We start from the raw sequence: 20,892 nt of genomic DNA, 5'->3' as shown, positions 1-20,892 counted from the left end.
TATTTTCAGTATCTCTATGTAATGTTTTTTATCGCTGGAATTGATTTGTGATTGCCTCTTGTGATGGCACACTTATGGGGGTATATGTGTAGGCTGCAGTCAGCCCATCCTATGACCAAAATGTGTTGTATAGGGCTAGCCCATATGCATATTAAGAATTAGACCAAAATGTGTTGTATAGGGCTAGCCCATATGCATATTAAGAATTAGACCAAAATGTGTTGTATAGGGCTAGCCCATATGCATATTAAGAATTAGACCAAAATGTGTTGTATAGGGCTAGCCCATATGCATATTAAGAATTAGACCAAAATGTGTTGTATAGGGCTAGCCCATATGCATATTAAGAATTAGACCAAAATGTGTTGTATAGGGCTAGCCCTATATGCATATTAAGAATTAGACCAAAATGTGTTGTATAGGGCTAGCCCATATGCATATTAAGAATTAGACCAAAATGTGTTGTATAGGGCTAGCCCATATGCATATTAAGAATTAGACCAAAATGTGTTGTATAGGGCTAGCCCATATGCATATTAAGAATTAGACCAAAATGTGTTGTATAGGGCTAGCCCTATATGCATATTAAGAATTAGACCAAAATGTGTTGTATAGGGCTAGCCCATATGCATATTAAGAATTAGACCAAAATGTGTTGTATAGGGCTAGCCCTATATGCATATTAAGAATTAGACCAAAATGTGTTGTATAGGGCTAGCCCATATGCATATTAAGAATTAGACCCAAGTATTTTTATTTTGCAAAGTACCTGCTGTAGCATAAAACGTCTCTTTGATCTTTAGAGTGGTGTAATGGCCAGGGAACACCACAAATATGTCCAGCAGATTAGTGAGAGCAATTATGCTACCACCTTGCCAACTGCACGGCATACTGTAGCCTATTCTTTCTCTGATGCTCACCATTACCAATGGAATTCATGAAGTCTCTGCAAGGTAGGTTACATATTCAACAGTGAGAACTTTACTCCAGCTAGTGCCATTGGAGACATCTGACCCTAGCAGCTGCCAAAGATGATCAATTCCCTCAGAAGATAATTGATATTTTTCATCATTGAGATTAGCCGAAGGATTTTGAACACCTCTCCGTGGAGTGTCTGTGCGCCCTATTTCTTCCAAGATTGTGGGCAAAGGGCGTATGTAGGGTAACATTCCGTAAACGGGTTACGTAGCCTGCTCTGAGCAGTTTAGAGATGCAGCATAAATTGCCACGACTGAATACCTACAACTCACGGCTCCTTGCACAGCAACTCCACAGTGGAAGAAGCTCGGGGTTTATTTGGTGCTCAGCTGACTGGTTTGAGTGTTCTGCCAGAACCCAGAGTGGTGCAGTTTTGTTTGTTCTCCTCTTCGCCCTCCGTCAGCGTCCACCCAGCACTGCTGTGAAGGGAGCCCTGGAGCCCACAGGAAGCAGGAGGGACCTGGCTGGCGTCCGGGGTACTTTCTTCAGTGTTTGGAGTCTTGAGAGCCGGCACTGAAATCTGCCTGGTCATGATGAGGAAGTGGGCCCTGAGAGGGAGGAATGCTATTCAGGAAATGCCATTCTTAAGCACATTGCTGAAAACCCGCCACAGCTAGCAGGAGTGCGTTTGTCTGAGGTGTCTTTGAGTTCTGTGTCTGTGCAGAGAAACTTGTGGATATTTTCCTGTTGTGTGGTGAGGTGGCTGGCGGCAGCCTTGAGAAGTTGAGGTGTGTCTGTTGTTTTGGACTTGTGTTTGTAGTGCTCCTAACAAAGCTTGCACACTCAGGAGGTTGGGAGGAGTTTCCCCCTACAGCACAATGAGGCATTTAGGTATGGAGCTACAATACAGCACTGCCCTCACAGGCCTGACGTGAACTCCAGCAACCCCATACAGCACTTTGGTCATATGCAAATATGTGCATGCTCCATGCTCACGCACATCATCGACACTCTTCTTGTAAGAATTCAAACTGTTGCACAGACACTGAGCCAACGTGCAGGAATTCCTGGCTTCTGGTAGAATTTCTTTCTCCCACCTAGTCGAGAGCGAGAGAGCAAGGAATCGGGATGGAGGAAGGGAGAGAACAGATGAGTGGAATGCAAAGGGTGAAGGGGGGGGGGGGGGAAGGGGGGAGGGGGGGTATAACATGGCAGTAGAGTAGAGTAGAGTAGAGTAGAGTAGAGTAGAGTAGAGTAGAGTAGAGTAGAGTAGAGTAGAGTAGAGTAGAGTAGAGTAGAGTACTATGCAGACGGTTTGGATCTCTGGATATGAAGGCCTTAACTGCTCCGCCTCTGCCTCCCAGTTCATTTCATCTGATTGTGTTTTGGCTCCGTTCAGTGTTCTTTGGACCGGGTTCCCCTCCGTACAGCCTCCCCAGCTTCTGTGTGGAGGAGCAGCTCTGTGTTCAAATGTTCCCTGCACTCGCCAGCCTCTGTGTGGAGGAGCAGCTCTGTGTTCAAATGTTCCCTGCACTCGCAGTGCTGTGAGCTGGCCTGCAGACTCCGGATCTTCTGCCCTGTGTGTGTGTGTGTGTGTGTGTGTGTGTGTGTGTGTGTGTGTGTGTGTGTGTGTGTGTGTGTGTGTGTGTGTGTGTGTGTGTGTGTGTGTGTGTGTGTGTGTGTGTGTGTGTGTGTGTGTGTACTCCGCTCCGCTTGGGAGGAGGGAATGCAGTGTCTGTTCTCGGGCCCCCACCCCACCCCCCCTCTCAGCCCTTTGTGTCAGTGGTTTGGCAGCCCCAAACACACAGACTCACACATAAACATGCACTTCTGTGTCTGTGCCAGACCTCGCTGCGCTCCTCAGCTGACTGCAGTGTTTTTTCCTCCGCTCTTCGTAATTACTCAAGAATTCTGGACTTTCACGTGGCTTTGTGGATTCTGAAAATTGCTGCATAGACACTGTAAAAGTTTCCTCTTCCTCATGTGATGTGTGTGTGTGTGTGTGTGTGTGTGTGTGTGGGCTGCGTACACACACACACACACACACACACACATATAGGTTTATACTGCTGGGCTGTATTTGCTGAGTGCATTTCCAGGCAAAATGATTTCCTTGTATGAGGTATTGTGTGGACTGGATGTTCGCTGGACTGGCCAAGTAGCTGATCAGTGCGTGGCCTAACCTGTTCCATGCCGAAGTAGTGTTGACTTGGCCTTCATGTTTCGTCACACGCAGGCAGCTGTTTTTCCAAGGGGAAAAACCCCTCAAATTGAGGTCAATCATTCTCTGGAAAAAGCATGTAGGTGTGTTTTGCGTGGGCGTTTAAAGCACCACAGCTGATCTCTGCATGTAGTCGTCTGCATGGAGTCAAGCTCAGCTGACGTTGGTGTGTAGTTCTTTTACAACACTAATCCAAGTGTCCCATCATTTGTTTGTATTTGGTCCACATTTCTTATGGTCTGTGTAAAGAAAACAAATTAAACAAACACTGACAATTGGTGCTTTGCTAAATAACCAGTAGATCATTGACCTGTGGGCAGCATAGACCTGCAAGTTATTGTGGGAGAGAAGTGCCTTTATGGACCCAAAGGAAGGTCCTGAAGACCCTGCAGAGAAGTGTTAATGGCAGCGTTGCGTTAATTAGATCGCAGGACCACACACACGTGAGTTTCCCCACTGTAGATGTTTGGTGTTCAGGGAGCATCCAGTTTGAATGAGCACCTCTGGGATGTGCATTGTGTGTTCTCCATGTGAAACGCATCACGGTGAGAAATAGAAAAATCATCAGGGCAGAGACTAGGTCCTGGCCAAGGTCCTGGTTGAGGTGGAACTACCATAAGTCTTCACCCAAATAAAATGCAGACGGACTCTAGTTTGTCTGAACCCGGTGAACCCCGAGTCCGGATAGCCCTATCGTGCAGACGAACGCACTGTATCCGCACACTGTATCCGCACTCCCTCGAATCGGGGGTCCAAAGTGAGTAACCTCCGAATCCGATTGCTGTTGGTGTTCGTCTGCACGCTATCCGCATACCTAATCGGATTGCCCCACGTGATCGCATCATTAGACCAGCCAGAACAACGGACACAACCAGCATTATTTAATAACTGAATAGTTTGCCATGGCGCAGTGAGTTTGGCAGCCAGTTATAACAGCTCTCCAGTTTAAAAAAAAAATATTCTTCCTATTACCTTGCTCTTTTTCCACGTGAATTTCCCTAACGGGATTAATGCAAATGTATCTATCTGTTGTTAGGAAAGGGATTACAGTGTTTCCCCTAGGTTTACAGCTTTGGGGGGGGGAGGCACGGTGCGCGGCGCGGCCACCGACACAAACGCTTAAAGGAATCATGGTGTTCATGTGTTTCTTTTAATGACAGCAGTCAATATAACAACTGAACAATTATTTTAACTGTACATTGAACTAAACATCGGAACATGTCTTTTTATGACAATTATCCCCAAAGTGTGCAGCTTTTGTCACTGCAGTTTACCTTTTTGGCCTTCTGGAAGAAAATGTTTTGAGATATTTGCGGCCTAAAATTCCTGATTTCGCAGGAGCTTTTCCAAAAAGTTCCAATGAAAGTTTTTATTTGTAGGTGTTTTTTGCAATGAAATTGCCGAAAACAAGTGAAAGTTGGGATATAAAGTTGCGAATTGTCCTCTTTGTAATTATAATTGAATTATTTGTTGAAAAATAACTGATTAATAAACAAGCATTAATTCATCAAGAACAAAACGATTGAGAAATGGTCCTTTTAATAACCTCACCAATATGCCAAACAAAAGATTACCAGGACTACAAAAATGTAGCAGAATTACATGCCGTCGTATAAGATAAATAACATAAGGCTATTTATTTTGTTTAATAAAATAACAAGCTATAGACCTGTTCTATAGGAAAGCTAATCTTAAATGACTTCCGTTGTGATCTGGCGCTTTATAGAAAATAAAATTGAACAAAATTAACTTGACCTTCCAGGAGGGGCGGGGCGCCCCCCTAATATAACGGTAGGGGAAACACTGGATTACATTAACAAGCCACACTTTAATCTATCACTGTTTAATCTATTTGCATCAGACCATTTTTCAAAAAACAGTTTTTAAAAGTGTCAGCAATAGCCTATATGAGCAAATCTGACGTGAAAAGATTTTTTATTATAGACGGAAGTTTCAAAACAGATGAATGTTATGTTAGCTTTAGTCCTGTCAGACAACGATAGCAATAGCTACTGGCTAGCGTTAACGTTACTTCAGAGGTAGCCTACAGTTGGTGAAGGACAAAGCCCTCAACAATAGCCTACATTTGTTGTTAGTAATAAAACCATGAAATTGGAAGCAATTGTAAACCATGAAACATTCAGGATCCACAGCACTTGCATTGTGGTCTCTCCTGCTCAAGCTCAGCATCTCCATAAAGCACAGGCATTTAAACAACTCAGACATGTCATGTTGCACATTGCTTTGTTGCACTGTTCTAAACTCTTTATTATCAATAACAAATATAATTATTTTTCGCTTAACCTACAGTCTGCTCTTACCACTGATTTTATAAACCACCATAATGTGTTACTGTGCAGATTAAATGTAGGCTATGCGGCTAAGCTAAACGTTGCTAGTTGGAGCTCAACTACTGTCATATGTTATTTTGATAGCATGCTCCTGTCTTCTTCTCCGTTTTCTTCAGTTGTCTGTCGCACCAAAGCGCCACCAACAGGCGTGGGGGATGTACTACAGCTGAGTCAATCGGATTCACTGGGTTCATGTGCACGCGATGTAAAAAGTGGGTAGGTGTGAAAAATGAACCCGGGTTCAGGCAAACTAGAGTCCGTCTGCATGGGGCCTAAGTCAGCTCTCAGTTCAGGTGGAAAGGGCAGAGGAGATGCTCCCCCGTGGAGGGATTGCTAATGTCTTGTAATGGCTGTGTTGTGTGCTTAGCCCCGATGTCCAATTGCCATGACCCACGTACTGAAAAGCAGGGTGCTGAGCAGGCATGGATCTCATTCGAGGGTGTGTGTGCAGTTAGTTCTCCTCAGCATGGATCTCAATCGAGGGTGTGTGCACTTAGTTCTCCTCAGCAGAGTTCTCAAACATTAACACCAGATGGTCTCTGCCTGCTTCTTTGTGTTGGGAGAACTTGCTCATCTTGTTTCTCACTGATTCCATATTTCGGTGCGTTTGCATATTCAGTCCACACACCTGACTCACTCAAGCTCCCTGCTGTCTTGGAAGCGAGCAGCCGACACAATCCATAAACACAGAGGACCACGAAAACAGACATGACCAACCCCCACTTCCCTCATCACAAGGCTTATGCATTAAGGAACAAAAGGAAATGCTGTGGCCTGATGATGCCATCAGAGGTCACTGTTCTCTCAATCATTCTTATCTGGAGTCCTCAAATGAACCCCTTCTTGCTCTGCTGTACATTTTTTTCATAATTAGTGCAATGTCTTCCACCTCCATGTTCCTGACACTTCCCCTGATTTCTCTGCCTGGCTGGCCTTCCTCTCTAACCTGGGAGTGTGGCGCTGCTGGAGTCTGAGGCATCTGCTGGCATCTGATAGGCTTGGTGCACGTGTTCCACACACGGCTCAGACCAGCTGAAGTAGACCCAGTTAAACACCCCTCTCGTCCCTCTCAAACAGCCTGCAGCAGGCCTCACAGGCTGTAGCCCCTTCCAGGGGGAGTTGGAGGCATGTGGTGTATGATGTCTAGGGTGTCGGGGGTGGGTGGTTGGGGGTTCACTTGGTCAGGCATATTACTAAGAGGCGATATTTTCCACACACCCCTCCTGTCACAGCAGAACAAATGCTACTGTGTGCTTTGACCAGCGGGTGTGAAAAAAAGAATCCGTGTGTGTGTGTGTGAGCATACAGGAGTGAAGGTGATGAGAGGTAACACCTCTCCTAGTGCTTCCTGTTGGCAGCTTTTAAGTGACATGTGCATCCACACGAGCAGCACTCTGCAGCACTCCGCAGAACCATTGACCACAGCCTGTGAAGGAGAGCAGAACCATTGACCACAGCCTGTGAAGGAGAGCAGAACCATTGACCACAGCCTGTGAAGGAGAGCAGAACCATTGACCACAGCCTGTTGAAGAGAGCAGAACCATTGACCACAGCCTGTGATAGGGAGCAGCCCTCTAGATCAGAACCATTGACCACAGCCTGTGAAGGAGAGCAGAACCATTGACCACAGCCTGTTGAAGAGAGCAGAACCATTGACCACAGCCTGTGATCGGGAGCAGCCCTCTAGATCAGAACCATTGACCACAGCCTGTGAAGGAGAGCAGAACCATTGACCACAGCCTGTTGAAGAGAGCAGAACCATTGACCACAGCCTGTGATAGGGAGCAGCCCTCTAGATCAGAACCATTGACCGCAGCCTGTGAAGGAGAGCAGAACCATTGACCACAGCCTGTTGAAGAGAGCAGAACCATTGACCACAGCCTGTGATAGGGAGGAGCCCTCTAGATCAGAACCATTGACCACAGCCTGTGATGGGGAGCGGCCCTCTAGATCAGAACCATTGACCACAGCCTGTGATAGGGAGCGGCCCTCTAGATCAGAACCATTGACCACAGCCTGTGGAGGGGAGCAGAACCATTGACCACGGCCTGTGGAAGATAGCGGCCCTCTAGATCAGAACCATTGACCACAGCCTGTGAAGGAGAGGGCCCCTCTAGAGCAGAACCATCTCTACGAGCTAACCCACCTTTTTCATAACTCCTACCAAGTTCTTTCACTTTCTGTGGGTGTGGACCGTGTCATTTGTTTGCTTTGATATGAGGAGTGGTTGACAGTATGCTGATGTGGATGGTGATGTCACTTTGCTCCCCTGATCTGATCAGAGTTTAGTGGGTTGTTTTTTTGTGTGTGTGTGTGATCCAGTCTTCCACCCTCTCCCACCCTCCCTCTTTTAATTTCTCTTTCTATTTTTGTCTGTTCTCTCAGTGATGTTAGTCTCACTTTCTCCTGCTCTTGTGTGAGGGCAGACTTAAGCTGGTCCAAACATTTTCACATGACTACAATTACCAGTGTGAAGAAGGGTGTAATTGTGTGTGTGTGTGTGTGTGTGTGTGTGTGTGTGTGTGTGTGTGTGTGGAAAAGCGCTGACACTCAGCATAGTTTGTCTACTCATTTGCTCCAGGAGAGCACAGTGTGTGTGTGTGAGAGGTTGTCTGCTCATTTGCTCCAGGAGACCTGTGTGTGTGTGTGTGTGTGTGTGTGTGTGTGTGTGTGTGTGTGTGTGTGTGTGTGTGATAGTTTGTCTGCTCATTTGCTCCAGGAGAGCACAGTGTTCCCTGGCCCATGCTCCGTCTCCTCTGTCCCAGGCTCCCTCTCCTCTGGCCCAGGCTCCCTCTCCTCTGCTCTCACTGTGTTCATTAATGCTGGCCCTGTGTGGCGTCCTTCCCCTCACTGAAGAGGTGAGGAGATCAGGGCTGCGTGACGGATGCTCCTGGCCCAGCTGCAGGCCTGTTGACTTTAGCCTTTAGCATTTTAGTCTCCTGGTGGCGTCATCAGAGTGTTTGTCCCCGTGCCACAGTTCTGGGAAACCAAAATGTTAGCAACATCTTCGTTGCCTCTTCTAAGTGACATGAAGAGACGTTTTTAAAGTGATCTTCACCCTGCCAGGGAAGAAATATTACTCAAATTTGTTTGGTTCCTCAAGAGTCTGGTTGGGGAACTGGGAGGTTATGAGATTGCGTCTGATGTATTTTGTTGTTGTTGTTGTTGTCTTTCTCTCTCTCAGAGCCTGGGGATTGCCCGTCTCCCTCGGAGCCCTCCCTGACTCAGCTGGCTGCCCCCCAGCAGGTGCGTGCAGGTGGGCGCGTGGGCCTGGGACGGCTGCCGTCATGTCTTAACGCGCTGCGCTCCCCGCTCCGGGCCCTGCCCCTCTACCCCCTCTACCCCTTCTCTTCTCCCTCGCCCTCCTACCCCTCCTCCTCCCTCACGCTCTACCCAGATGTCCCGCAGGCGGCTCACCGTGGTCCCTCTGGAGAGATGAGTGTGCGGCTGCAGCACAGGGTATCAGAGCAGGACCTCCAGGACCAGGACCAGGAGCCGTCGGGTTCAGACCAGCAGGCAGGCTCAGACCAGGACCTGCAGAGCCAGACTAAGAAGCATCATGCGGGCTCAGACCGCGACCTGCAGTCGGCCTGCTCCTCCGTGAGTCTGCCTTCGATCAGGAAGACGCCCAAGAAACGCCGCCTGTCCCTGCGCGGCCTGTTCCGCCGTCGCCAACGAGACCCCAAACGCAAGTCCCGTCCCGGGGTCCCTGGAGGCGCCGTCGATTCCCACGCCGGCGGCGACCTCGTGGCGTCGGAGAGCGGCCTTCAAGATGCCGTTTCGAGCGGGGTGGCGTCTGGGAGCTCTTCGTCGTCGTCGTCATCTTCATCGGCAGGGGAGCTGCTGGAGTGCCCGCTGTGTCTGCTGCGTCACACGCGCGAGCGCTTCCCCGACATCATGACCTGCCCACACCGCTCCTGCGCAGACTGCCTGCGCCAGTACCTGCGCATCGAGATCAGCGAGAGCCGCGTCAACATCACCTGCCCTGAGTGCTCGGAGCGCTTCAACCCCCACGACATCCGCACCATCCTGGCTGACCGCGCCCTCATGGACAAGTACGAGGAGTTCATGCTGCGCCGCTGGCTGGCTGCTGACCCCGACTGCCGCTGGTGCCCAGCACCGGACTGTGGGTGAGTGGACGTGCACGTACACACACACACACACACACACACACACACAGGGGTACATCAACTGTTTGATGGTTTATTAGTTGCTTGGCAGGCCAACTTGTCTGACATTTTTTTAAAGGTGCTGTGAGGGTTTGAAATTAAAATGCCTCTAGGCCAACGCAAATCCCATGTGGGTGTCTAACTAGAAGGGTACTCGGAGAGCGCAGACCTCTGCCAAGGCCACATGCCCCATCTCACAAGTGAAAACTCATTTGTGTATCCACCCCACTCCAGAATTGAATGGGTTCTTCATTGGCCCATGCTACACCCGGTGAGGCCTGTAGTTGTTCCAAATATCCTACAGACAGACAGACAGACAAACAAACTGCACCATTTCATTTTTCATTTCATTTAGTCATTTAGTCATTTAGTCATTTAGCAGACGCTTTTATCCAAAGCGACTTACATATGTGCGACTTACAATGTATACACATTTTACATTTACACTGATGGCACACTGCACATCAGGAGCACTTAGGGGTTCAGTGTCTTGCTCAAGGACGCTTCGACAGGGAATCAAACTAGCAACCTTCTGATTACTAAACGGATGAATAACTGTGCTTGTCTGAAGTATACTCACGTGGACACTTGGTTTAGGTCCGCACACAGTGTGCATGAGTCAGATTGTGTCAGGATGCCAGGATGGTCTGCGCAGCACCAACATGTTGTGTCCTCACGGGTGTGTGTGTGTGTGTGTGTGTGTGTGTGTGTGTGTGTGTGTGTGTGTGTGTGTGTGTTTACTGTGTGTGTGCATGCTAGTTTTAAAGCACTGGCTCAGGGTCAAAAGAAAACAAAACCATTCATGCTATTTATTCATTTAGCAGATGCCTTCATCCCAGGCAACTTACACTGCAACTGCACATTTTTATTAGTATGGGCATAAAACTACTGGAGACCCGATGATAACATTTTGTTTCGTTCATGTTCCAGCGAATCATAGCTGATTAGATTACCGGCAACGGTATTTTAAGGTAGGAAGTTATCACTATTTAGGTAGAGGAGTAAACGGTTATGAAGGGACAGAGAAAACTTTGAAATATTCTCTCTACGTTATGTGAATTAAGAGCGAAGACTAAGTGACTGAGAGACGCGAGCTATGATGAGTCATGGGAAACGCACTGATGTGGTTGTGCATGGGTGTCAGACCACACCTCTGATGCTCTTGTGTGGAGGTGTGGAGAGGAGCAGGAGGAGGAACGCTCTCTGGGTGTCAGAGCGCACTTCTGTGGAGGTGTGGAGAGGAGCAGGAGGAGGAGGAGGAACGCTCTCTGATGCACAGGTGTGGAGGTGTGGAGAGGAGCAGGAGGAGGAGGAGGAACGCTCTCTGATGCACAGGTGTGGAGGTGTGGAGAGGAGGAGGAGGAGGAACGCTCTCTGATGCACAGGTGTGGAGGTGTGGAGAGGAGCAGGAGCAGGAGGAACGCTCTCTGACTCTCTGGGTCCCCCAGAGCATGTTTGTGCCTCTGTGAAACTTTCACTTGTCACAGTCAGCATTTGCAGAGCAATGAAAAAAAAAAAATGCCCCAAGGTATTTAGAAACTTTGCTGTGAATTAATTTGATCTCTCATATATATATATATATATATATATATATATATATATAAAAAAATAAAAAATAAAAAAATAAATATACACACACACACACACACACACACAGACTCCTGGGCAGTATACTCTATTCCCCCTCAGACTGAGAGCCATGTATTTATTACTGTTATGCTGTAACGGTGTCTTACGGGAATGGCATCAGAACGGTATGGTCAAACAGCTCATCCATCCCCTGCCTGCTAACGGCTCCAGTGGGAATGTGAAACACAAGATTCCTGTCTTTGAGAAGAGAGGGGGAGAAGGGGAGGCTTCATTCACTAGATTGAGATGGGAGTAAACCCACCATGCCCCACTGATCTCATTGAGGAGCCATTTATCATTATCAGCAAGTGCTTGTGATCACTTTAAACCCAAGTCTTTCATTTCGGCAAAATCAGCTCACAAATTAAAACAAATAAGGAAAAAATCAGCTGCTTCTGTCTGTTAGTTAACATACTGCTGCTGTTGTTCATGTAAACCTGCTAGCATGGCTAGCTAGCTTAGCTTAGTCTAGTTAGGACTGGCTGGATATTTGAAATGCTAACATGCTATAGATGTTACTCAGTGTAGTGGGAGGCCGAGTCATAAGACATTATTGATGTAAAGCATAGACATAATGCCTTCATTCTTAAAATGTATGGTGTCATTGTCCACCCTCTCAACAGCTCCCATGCCGTTCAGAGCGGTCAAAGAAGTTAATCATTTCACATTCAATCCGCCAAAATGACGCCGGGGTGATTTCATTATCTCAGTTAGGCCTACTCATTTTGAGAGGAAAACTATCACACTCAACATACAAAAGCAGTGACTTTACAATAAACTCCTTTAAAATTAGGAAAATGTATGTCAAGTTTTACACAAGTGGACCATTAACTTTAACAGTTTGATTTCCGAACACACATATTTTTAATTTTATTTTATTTTTTAAAGCGCACTATCTGTAAGTACTTGCTGCCCAAAGTGTTTTTGATGGTGTGGTGGAATACTGCAGATAGCACCAGTGGTGGTGGTGCAGAAGGCAGGACATATAGTCTGTACTCCAGTGGCAGGAGCAGGAGCGGAGGTCATCAGCTGTGTGGAGGCGGGGGTGGTGGTGGTGGAGGCGGGGGTGGGGCAGATGCAGATGCAGGAGGAACGGCACAAATCTGGCCTCCAGTGACGCAGACAGGATCGTAGATCATTAACTATGTGGAAATCCACAGAAATCAATTTCTGGCCATACTTTTTGCAAATAACAGCTTTGTCTAAAAATGCATGCAAATACAATACAGGTAGTGTTAGGTTGACGCAACATCTATCAAATGACATTAACAACATAGTTGGCTATAGGCTATGATCTGTGCCGCAGTGCTCTTAATTGACATTTCACCACTTCTAACAGCTATTTCACATCACCTACTTACATGTGTTGTGAAGGCAGAAAATACAGATTTCTGGCAATTCTTGTATTATGTAGCAATCTGATGTGGAATCATGATGACACTGGTAAAAGACGGGGTACTATGGCCTTAACACTCCCCCATCGGTGGTGTGAAGCTGGTAACGTTAGCTGAACTGGGCCTCCACTAACTGTTTGGATGCAATCAGGAGTCCTAGCACACAAGATACACAATTGTGATTTACACGCACACACACTCGCATTTTCACCTACACTGCACAAACGGATGCATAAATGCTCCCAACTCTGAACACTTAAAGATGCATGCACTCACCAGATAGGGAGCTCTAATGTGCAAATGTGCACACATGGAGGCAGAATTAGACACGATCATCAAGATGAGTGGCTGTGATCTGTTATGCTGGCTATCTTCTATTGTGTGTTTCTAAAAAGGTCCACTGCTTCAACAAACACACACAGACCCTCTGTTTCTCTTGTCTGTGTGTGCAGCCTGTGTGTCCAGCCTCTGTCATCAGGGCTATGTTTGTGTTTACAGGCTGGCGAGGGTTTGGATGGGCCTGCGGTTTAGAATTCTAGGCTCTCTGGTGAGAGGGCCTAACGCTAACATTGGTGCTGTCAACTCCGCTCTGGTGATGCCGTCAGCGTGCATAAAGCCTCTTTTCATCAAACTGGGTGGCTGCAGCCTGGATGTACACAGGCGCTCACACTCTTTCTTTCTCTCCGCTGTCTGTCCCCTCCGTCTGGATCTCTCTGCCTGTCTCTCACACTCACACTGTCTCTCTGTCTGCCTGTCGCTCTGCACTCACACTGTCTGCCTGTCGCTCACACTCACACTGTCTCTCTGTCTGCCTGTCGCTCTGCACTCACACTGTCTGCCTGTCGCTCACACTCACACTGTCTCTCTGTCTGCCTGTCGCTCTGCACTCACACTGTCTGCCTGTCGCTCACACACATACAGGTGTACATACTCTGCACTCTTTCCTTTTTTCATTCCCTCCGCCTCTCTCTCTCTCTCTCTCTCTCTCTCTCTCTCTCGTGTGCTGGTGCTGCAGTGGGGGCTCTTCAGTTGGCAGCCAGGCTGGCCCACCAGTTGGAAGTCCGTGCAAGAGCTTGAAGCATATTACTAGACAGACAGACAGACAGACAGACAGACAGACAGACAGACAGACAGACAGACAGACAGACAGACAGACAGACAGACAGACAGACAGACAGACAGACAGACAGACAGACAGACAGACAGACAGACAGACAGACAGACAGACAGACAGACAGACAGACAGACAGACAGACAGACAGACAGACAGACAGACAGACAGACAGACAGAGTGGAGATGGCCGTCTGTTCTGCAGGGTTGTCTTCTCTAAGCTGCACCCACCCACCAAAGCTACAGAACTGATGGAAGATAAATTTAGCCTTTTAGCGCATGCAGTCCAAAGATTAAATGTGACAAAGACGGACCAATTGTTTGGATGGTTGTTTTCATATTCAGCTGAAAGTACAGCTTGATCTGAGGCTGGCCCTGTCACACTCTGAGCTATTCTTAGTGCAATAGAGTGTTTGCAAGCAAAGAATGGGAGTGGCGGCAAGAGCGGCTCACATTGTGTCTCCATCTCGTCAGCGCCGTCAGAATAGGAGTGGCGATTTGATCCTGGGTAAGTGGCCACGATCAGTTAGGTGTGACAAGCTGTAGTTAGTCCTCAGATAATGACCAGCGGTGGGCCACCGTGGTGAAGATGAGGGGGCGGCGTGTTTGTGTGTTTAGGCATGGAAGAGAACCCTGTTTACTCCTGCAAATGTCTCGTCCCATACCCGTGTGATTTGGGTGGGGCAGGCGCACACACACACTCACTCTCTCTCACACACACACACACACACACACACACACACACACACACACACACACGGCCTGCAGCTTGTCTCCGAGACGTGCTGACTAAAGTGGAATCACCTGAGCTGTTTCTCGGAATACCACACAGCTCAGTCAGCCAGCTACACCAAAAGTTTCCTAAAGATATTTTTTCAGCTTGATGACCTGCTTTGTTAAAAGTGTGTGTGTGTGTGTGTGTCAGGTATTTGTGTGTGTGTGTGAGAGAAAAACACTAACAGACACACTGGAACATGAGCTTAGAAGACAGGTCTAAGTTGCATTAAATCAGTGCTGTACTGTGTGTTGTTCTCAAAGGGATATTGTCTATAGTTGCTGAAGCTCCAGACAGAATTGGACAACCCACACACACACACACCTTTTATTCAGAAGAAAACACACACACACACACACACACACACACACACACACACACACACACACACACACACCTTTTATTCAGAAGAACACACACACACACTCAAAGCCCTTGGTGAGGTGCCCAATCTCTAATCTGTGGGAGTTTTAATCACCACTCTGCTCCCGACTGCTCATTCGGGTTTGTGTTGAGGGGAACAATAACTGTATTGTCAAACAAAGATTGCTTTCTTATGCCCATTTCTTTTGCCAGCCATAATGGCCCTGTGCCGATTACCAGACCAGCCCTGGGCTGTTGGAAAGGGTAATTGTCCATTGCCTGTGTCACCGCTGCGCTCCATGCTAATATCCCAGGTGCTCTCCAGAAAGCCCCGATCATGCAGGCAGGGAAAGGGAGCCACTTAGTGACGGTACCAGGCCAGCTCATCCATCAGACGGGGGGGTTAATATCTCCACTTAGTGACGGTACCAGGCCAGCTCATCCATCAGACGGGGGGTTAATATCTCCACTTAGTGACGGTACCAGGCCAGCTCATCCATCAGACGGGGGGTTAATATCTCCACTTAGTGACGGTACCAGGCCAGCTCATCCATCAGACGGGGGGTTAATATCTCCACTTAGTGACGGTACCAGGCCAGCTCATCCATCAGACGGGGGGTTAATATCTCCACTTAGTGACGGTACCAGTCCAGCTCATCCATCAGACGGGGGGTTAATATCTCCACTTAATGACTGTACCAGTCCAGCTCATCCATCAGACGGGGGGTTAATATCACTGGGATGGGGAGAGGAGTGGAGCCAGGTCTGATTGGAGATGGCAGCACTGGGACTGATCATGGCCTGATGAGCATATCGAGAGGTCTGATTGGAGGTGGCAGCACTGGGACTGATCATGGCCTGATGAGCATATCGAGAGGTCTGATTGGAGGTTGCAGCAATGGGATTGGTCATGGCCTGATGAGCATATCGAGAGGTCTGATGAGCATATCGAGAGGTCTGATGAGCATATCGAGAGGCCTGATGAGACGTGGGAGGAAGACAATGGGGACAGAGGAAGTGAGGTCTAAGTGAGGTGCCTATGGACTCCAGAAATATATGTATTGTTTAAACTTTGTTTCTGTTAAGAATGGGCTCATCCTAGTGTCTCTTTCATTGAATTACTGAATACCTTGACTAAGGGTGGGGGAAAAAATCGATTCTTCGATTTCTCTCTAGAACGATTCTGTCTCGATTCAGAAAAGTTCATAATTTTTTTTTTACACATCCATTTTGTGTTGAAATGCAAGCTGCATCGATTATTGCATTGTTCATTGAAAGTCATAATTGTGACAAGGAAAAGCTTTTTCTATAATAAAAAAAATATAAAAGGTAATTCATCTGTTGATTTTCTTTAATTATCAAACACAAAGTAGGAAGTGATTTGAGACTGAGTAGCAAACTCAAATGTTTTAGAAATCGACATGCATCGATAATCGTTTTATCGGTTTAGAATTGATAATCGGTTTAGAATCGATAATCGGTTTAGAATCGAATCGTTGACCACTGAATCGGAATCGAATCGTGAGGTGCCAAGAGATTCCCACCCCTAACCTTGACTGTATAAAGCCATACCACCTAATATTGACCATGCTCTTTCCAAAGTACTAGATTGTTTGTGTGTATAGTGTGCTACTTGTTTGCCCCAACATGTTGCTAACATCTTTTGTTTTCCCCCTGCAGATATGCGGTCATTGCCTTTGGGTGTGCCAGCTGCCCTAAGATCACCTGTGGCCGGGAGGGCTGTGGGACGGAGTTCTGCTACCACTGCAAGCAGCTGTGGCACCCCAACCAGACCTGTGACGCCGCTCGCCAGCAGAGGGCACAGAGCCTGCGCCTCCGACCCTTCCGCTCCTCATCGCTCAGCTACAGCCAGGAGAGTGGAGCAGCTGGTAATGCCCACCACACACACACACACACACACACACACACAGCCAAACCAGTCCTTATGGAACGTTCCGGAGGTGTCAAACCTTTCTTCCCTCTTTTCTGTGCTTTGCCACAAGGCCATAGGACGAAAACCATGACATGATGTTGTAATGCCTTGATAAACTTTTGTCGTTTCCTCACAATAATTCAAAAATGTTTTAGTCACATGATTAGGGATTGTGGAATTCAGTAATATGGAATTTGCAATGAACAGAGAGTACTTGAATATGACTGTATGACTTGCTGTGGATTCTGAGCCTGAGCATATTGTGCCTCCTCACAGCAGATGACATTAAACCATGTCCCCGCTGTGCTGCCTACATCATCAAGATGAATGATGGGAGCTGCAATCACATGACCTGCGCCGTGTGTGGCTGTGAGTTCTGCTGGCTCTGTATGAAGGAGATCTCAGACCTGCACTACCTGAGGTGAGATACTAAACCTCACTCACACACACACACACACACGTCTACCGTTAGTAGATCAAATAAAACGCCTGTTCTTGTCACACACACATTCCTTTCTAATCTGTTCCCATAGCAAGCCAAGGCTAAGAACAAGGTTCTGAACAAACTAACTAGTAAAGTCTGAACTCTGTGTGTGTGTTTTAAGGTTATAATCATTTTGCCTCCTTGATCACCAGTGGTGGAATGTAACGAAGTATTTTTACTTCGTTACTTTACTTAAGTACATTTTTACGTATCTGTACTTTACTTAAGTAAAAATAATAGTGCATACTTTTTACTTTTACTCCATTACATTTTTTAGCTATTATCTATACTTTTACTCCGCTACATTTCTACAATATGTGCTGTTACTCGTTACATTTTATGAACAGAGTTTCGCCAAAATGTTGCCTACACAAAACTATGGATTGCGTTGCTGTTTTGGAAGTTTAAACCAATCAGGTGGCTCTATCAACTCCAATGATATCAGAGTGCGCGTTTGGCAGCAGCACTAGCGGTAGCTTTGCCTGTTATAGTTGAACATTCAGCCTGACTACTGCCTATTCAACATGGATCCAGAGTCGGCCTGAACTGAGCCCTCTGATATGAGCCACCCTTGGCCCTATTTAAAAGATATGTTCGAGTTCAAAGGCCCCAAGAATGACTCCTGGAGGTTTCAATGCGTTTCCTGTCTCCCTCAAAAAAAGGAGTTGCTAGCCTTCAATAATTCGCCCTCAAATTTAAAGTAGCATATCGAGGTAAGCAGAGTGATTGCTATGCTAAGTTAATGTCCCTGACTTTTGAATAATGATATATGTATTTAATTTGTTTACTGACATGATATTATAATGTTATCTAGCGAAATGCATGTTGACATACAGCAATAGCATCAAAAAAACATGATTGGACCTTCATTATATATTTAACGTAGTGGTAAGATAAAGCTGGTAGGTTAGCTATGTCAAGCTAGCGTGTCTTATTCTGTCCAGTTTTACAATCACATTTGTTTTTCATGTTCCATGTTTCCCTTTTTTACACGTTTACAATTAAATAAAAGATTTAAAGATATCACATGGTGTCTTTATTGGTTTGGCTTAATGGTATTAACTTTGCAAATAATCCCTGGTAGATAACTTGTCATCCGCAGAATTGTAAGATATAGTGTGAACAGTATTACAGATGGTAGGCACAATAAGTACACCAACCTTTCCAATTAACACATGTTGTTGCTTATAATTATTACTAGTAGTGACATCTGTAGAGGCATTTATTACCAGTAGCTATTTCTTTATCAAAATGGCACAGCCTAGACATTGAGAGACAACCCATTGCGTGAGTACTTTTACTTTTAATACTTAAAGTACATTTAAAAGTAAGTACTTTTTACTTTTACTTAAGTAGGATTGTTGATGTAGTACTTTTACTTTTACTTTTATCTTCCTGGGTACTTGTACTTTTACTTAAGTACTAAACTTCAGTACTTCCTCCACCACTGTTGATCACACACACATTGCTTTCTAATCTGTTCCCATAGCAAGCCAAGGCTAAGAGCAAGGTTCTGAGCAAACTAACTAGTAAAGTGTGAACTGTGTGTTTTAAGGTTATAATAATTTTGCCCCCTTGATCAGTCCTTCAGGGTGCACCTTCTGGGGCAAGAAGCCATGGAGTCGTAAGAAGAAGATCCTGTGGCAGCTGGGCACTCTGGTAGGTGCTCCAGTGGGCATCGCCCTGATCGCTGGCATCGCCATCCCCGCCATGATCATCGGGATACCGGTGTATGTGGGGAGAAAGGTGGGTACCATCTCAGGGCAACAGAGGAAAAATGTCTTAAAATCTGTCGTGTCATGTTGGTTTTAATATATTCCTCTAAAACCTGCTTTTTATAACTAAAGAACCCCTTTGATTGAAGTAGATGTGTTACCAGTGTTCTATAGAATAACTGATTTAAGGAGATGTGTTACCAGTGTTCTATAGAATAATTGATTTAAGGAGATGTGTTACCAGTGTTCTATAGAATAATTGACCAAATATACACAGTCCAGCAAGTTAAGACAGCAAGGTGGCAGTCACAGCAGAAACATGGCCAGTGTAGCACAGCCAGCACAACCACACCACTGCTGAAGACAAGCCTAGGGGAAACGCCCAATGAGTTCTTCTGTTAAATAAACGTGACCTCAATATTGACCAAAATAATCGTGATTTATGATTGTTGCCATAATCAAGCTGCCCTAGTGCCCTAGCAATTGCCCTGTATAGTGATGATAAACCACGAGAGGTTATTGCTGTCTCCAGATAAAAGATGGCTATAGAAATGAGGGTCAATGATTAGAAGCCCAAACAGGCACCAGTGCTGTTAAGTATTTAGTATTTGCAAGTGTTTTAAAAATAAAATGGTCAGCAGATTTTCTTTAATATATCATTAGATCTTTGTCAAATTGAAGTTCATATTCACTGCCACGTGTTGAGGTATTTCAGTGCAGGTTACCGATGAGCAAGACGGAGTCCTCTTCCTTCTGTTAGAGCAGCTTTAGGGCTCTGTGTTGATTGCTGCCGATTAGCAGAGCTCAAAGGTGTCTTGACTATAGAATTCCAGGAAAATCCAGTGACCTGCACAATCTGACTGATCTTATCAAAGCATCTCATAATCAGTTTTTTAATGTTTAATACCAAATGTTCACAGATTCATAATCGATATGAGGGAAAAGATATTTCCAAGCACAAGAGGAACCTTGTCATCGCTGGTGGCGTGACTTTGTCTGTCATTGTATCACCAGTTGTGGCAGCAGTGACTGTCGGTAAGTGTATCCAGTCTCAGCACACACACACACACACACACACACACACACACAGATAAACATCCCTTGCTTAAGTCCTCACAAAGTTCAGGAAACCACAAGTCACAGAGGAGGTTAGGAGTGGGAGCAAAAAAAAACAGAAACCTGAGCCGTGATTAAATCGTCTCTACCCCACGTGTTTGTGTGTGTGTGTATGCCTCCAGGTATCGGCGTGCCCATCATGTTGGCGTATGTGTATGGCGTGGTGCCCATATCTCTGTGTCGCAGCGGAGGGTGTGGCGTCTCGGCGGGGAATGGCAAAGGCGTGAGGATCGAGTTTGACGATGAGAACGACATGAATGTGGGCAGCGGGGCCGTGGCTACTGGTGAGGAGATGGTGTCCGTCTCCCTTCCTTCCTTCCTTCCTTCCTTCCCTCTTCTTCCTGTTGTCCCCTCTTTCTTTCTTCTCTTAGCACCTAATCACAGCTCATCCAGGGTTTGTCTTTAGAGATTAAAGCAACTCTATGAAACAGTTTGACACTTTTTTAAGGTTTGTTTTTATGAGCTTTTGATACCAAAAGTATCATCAAATACATTTTGATGGGATATGGGTCATGTGAAGGCCAGATAAACACACCTGACGTTCCCACTAGCAGTCTAAGCTTCGCACTGTGTAGTTTGGAATTAGCAGTAGTCTTCACAGGAGGACATTGGCAACCATGGCAACCATATTACCAAAAGATGCCAGTTAGCTTCTCGTGGTGTGTGCTAGGCTGTTTAGGTAGGTAGCTCACTAGTTTTAGACCAAAACTCCA

General features: G+C 46.3%; 1 protein-coding gene across 4 annotated transcripts in view; it reads left to right on the top strand.

The window, feature by feature from the left end:
- Positions 1–20,892, top strand: part of rnf19a (ring finger protein 19A, RBR E3 ubiquitin protein ligase) — a 31,025-nt gene that overhangs the window by 5,323 nt on the left and 4,810 nt on the right. For 2 of the 4 annotated variants that reach the window (XM_012836088.3, XM_012836087.3), the window contains exons 2-7: positions 8,675–9,620; positions 16,612–16,820; positions 17,144–17,285; positions 18,932–19,094; positions 19,984–20,098; positions 20,302–20,463. In XM_012836088.3, the coding sequence (XP_012691542.2) occupies positions 8,675–9,620; positions 16,612–16,820; positions 17,144–17,285; positions 18,932–19,094; positions 19,984–20,098; positions 20,302–20,463 (1,737 nt within the window). Of the gene's footprint in view, positions 1–8,674; positions 9,621–16,611; positions 16,821–17,140; positions 17,286–18,931; positions 19,095–19,983; positions 20,099–20,301; positions 20,464–20,892 lie in introns of all 4 variants that reach the window. The other 2 variants (XM_012836086.3, XM_012836085.3) reach the window with 1 other exon arrangement.

This window comes from Clupea harengus, chromosome 19, assembly GCF_900700415.2.
Source record: "Clupea harengus chromosome 19, Ch_v2.0.2, whole genome shotgun sequence".
NCBI lineage: Eukaryota > Metazoa > Chordata > Actinopteri > Clupeiformes > Clupeidae > Clupea > Clupea harengus.
The sequence above is the reverse complement of the archived record's forward strand: the minus strand, read 5'-3'. Positions and strand labels throughout refer to the sequence as shown.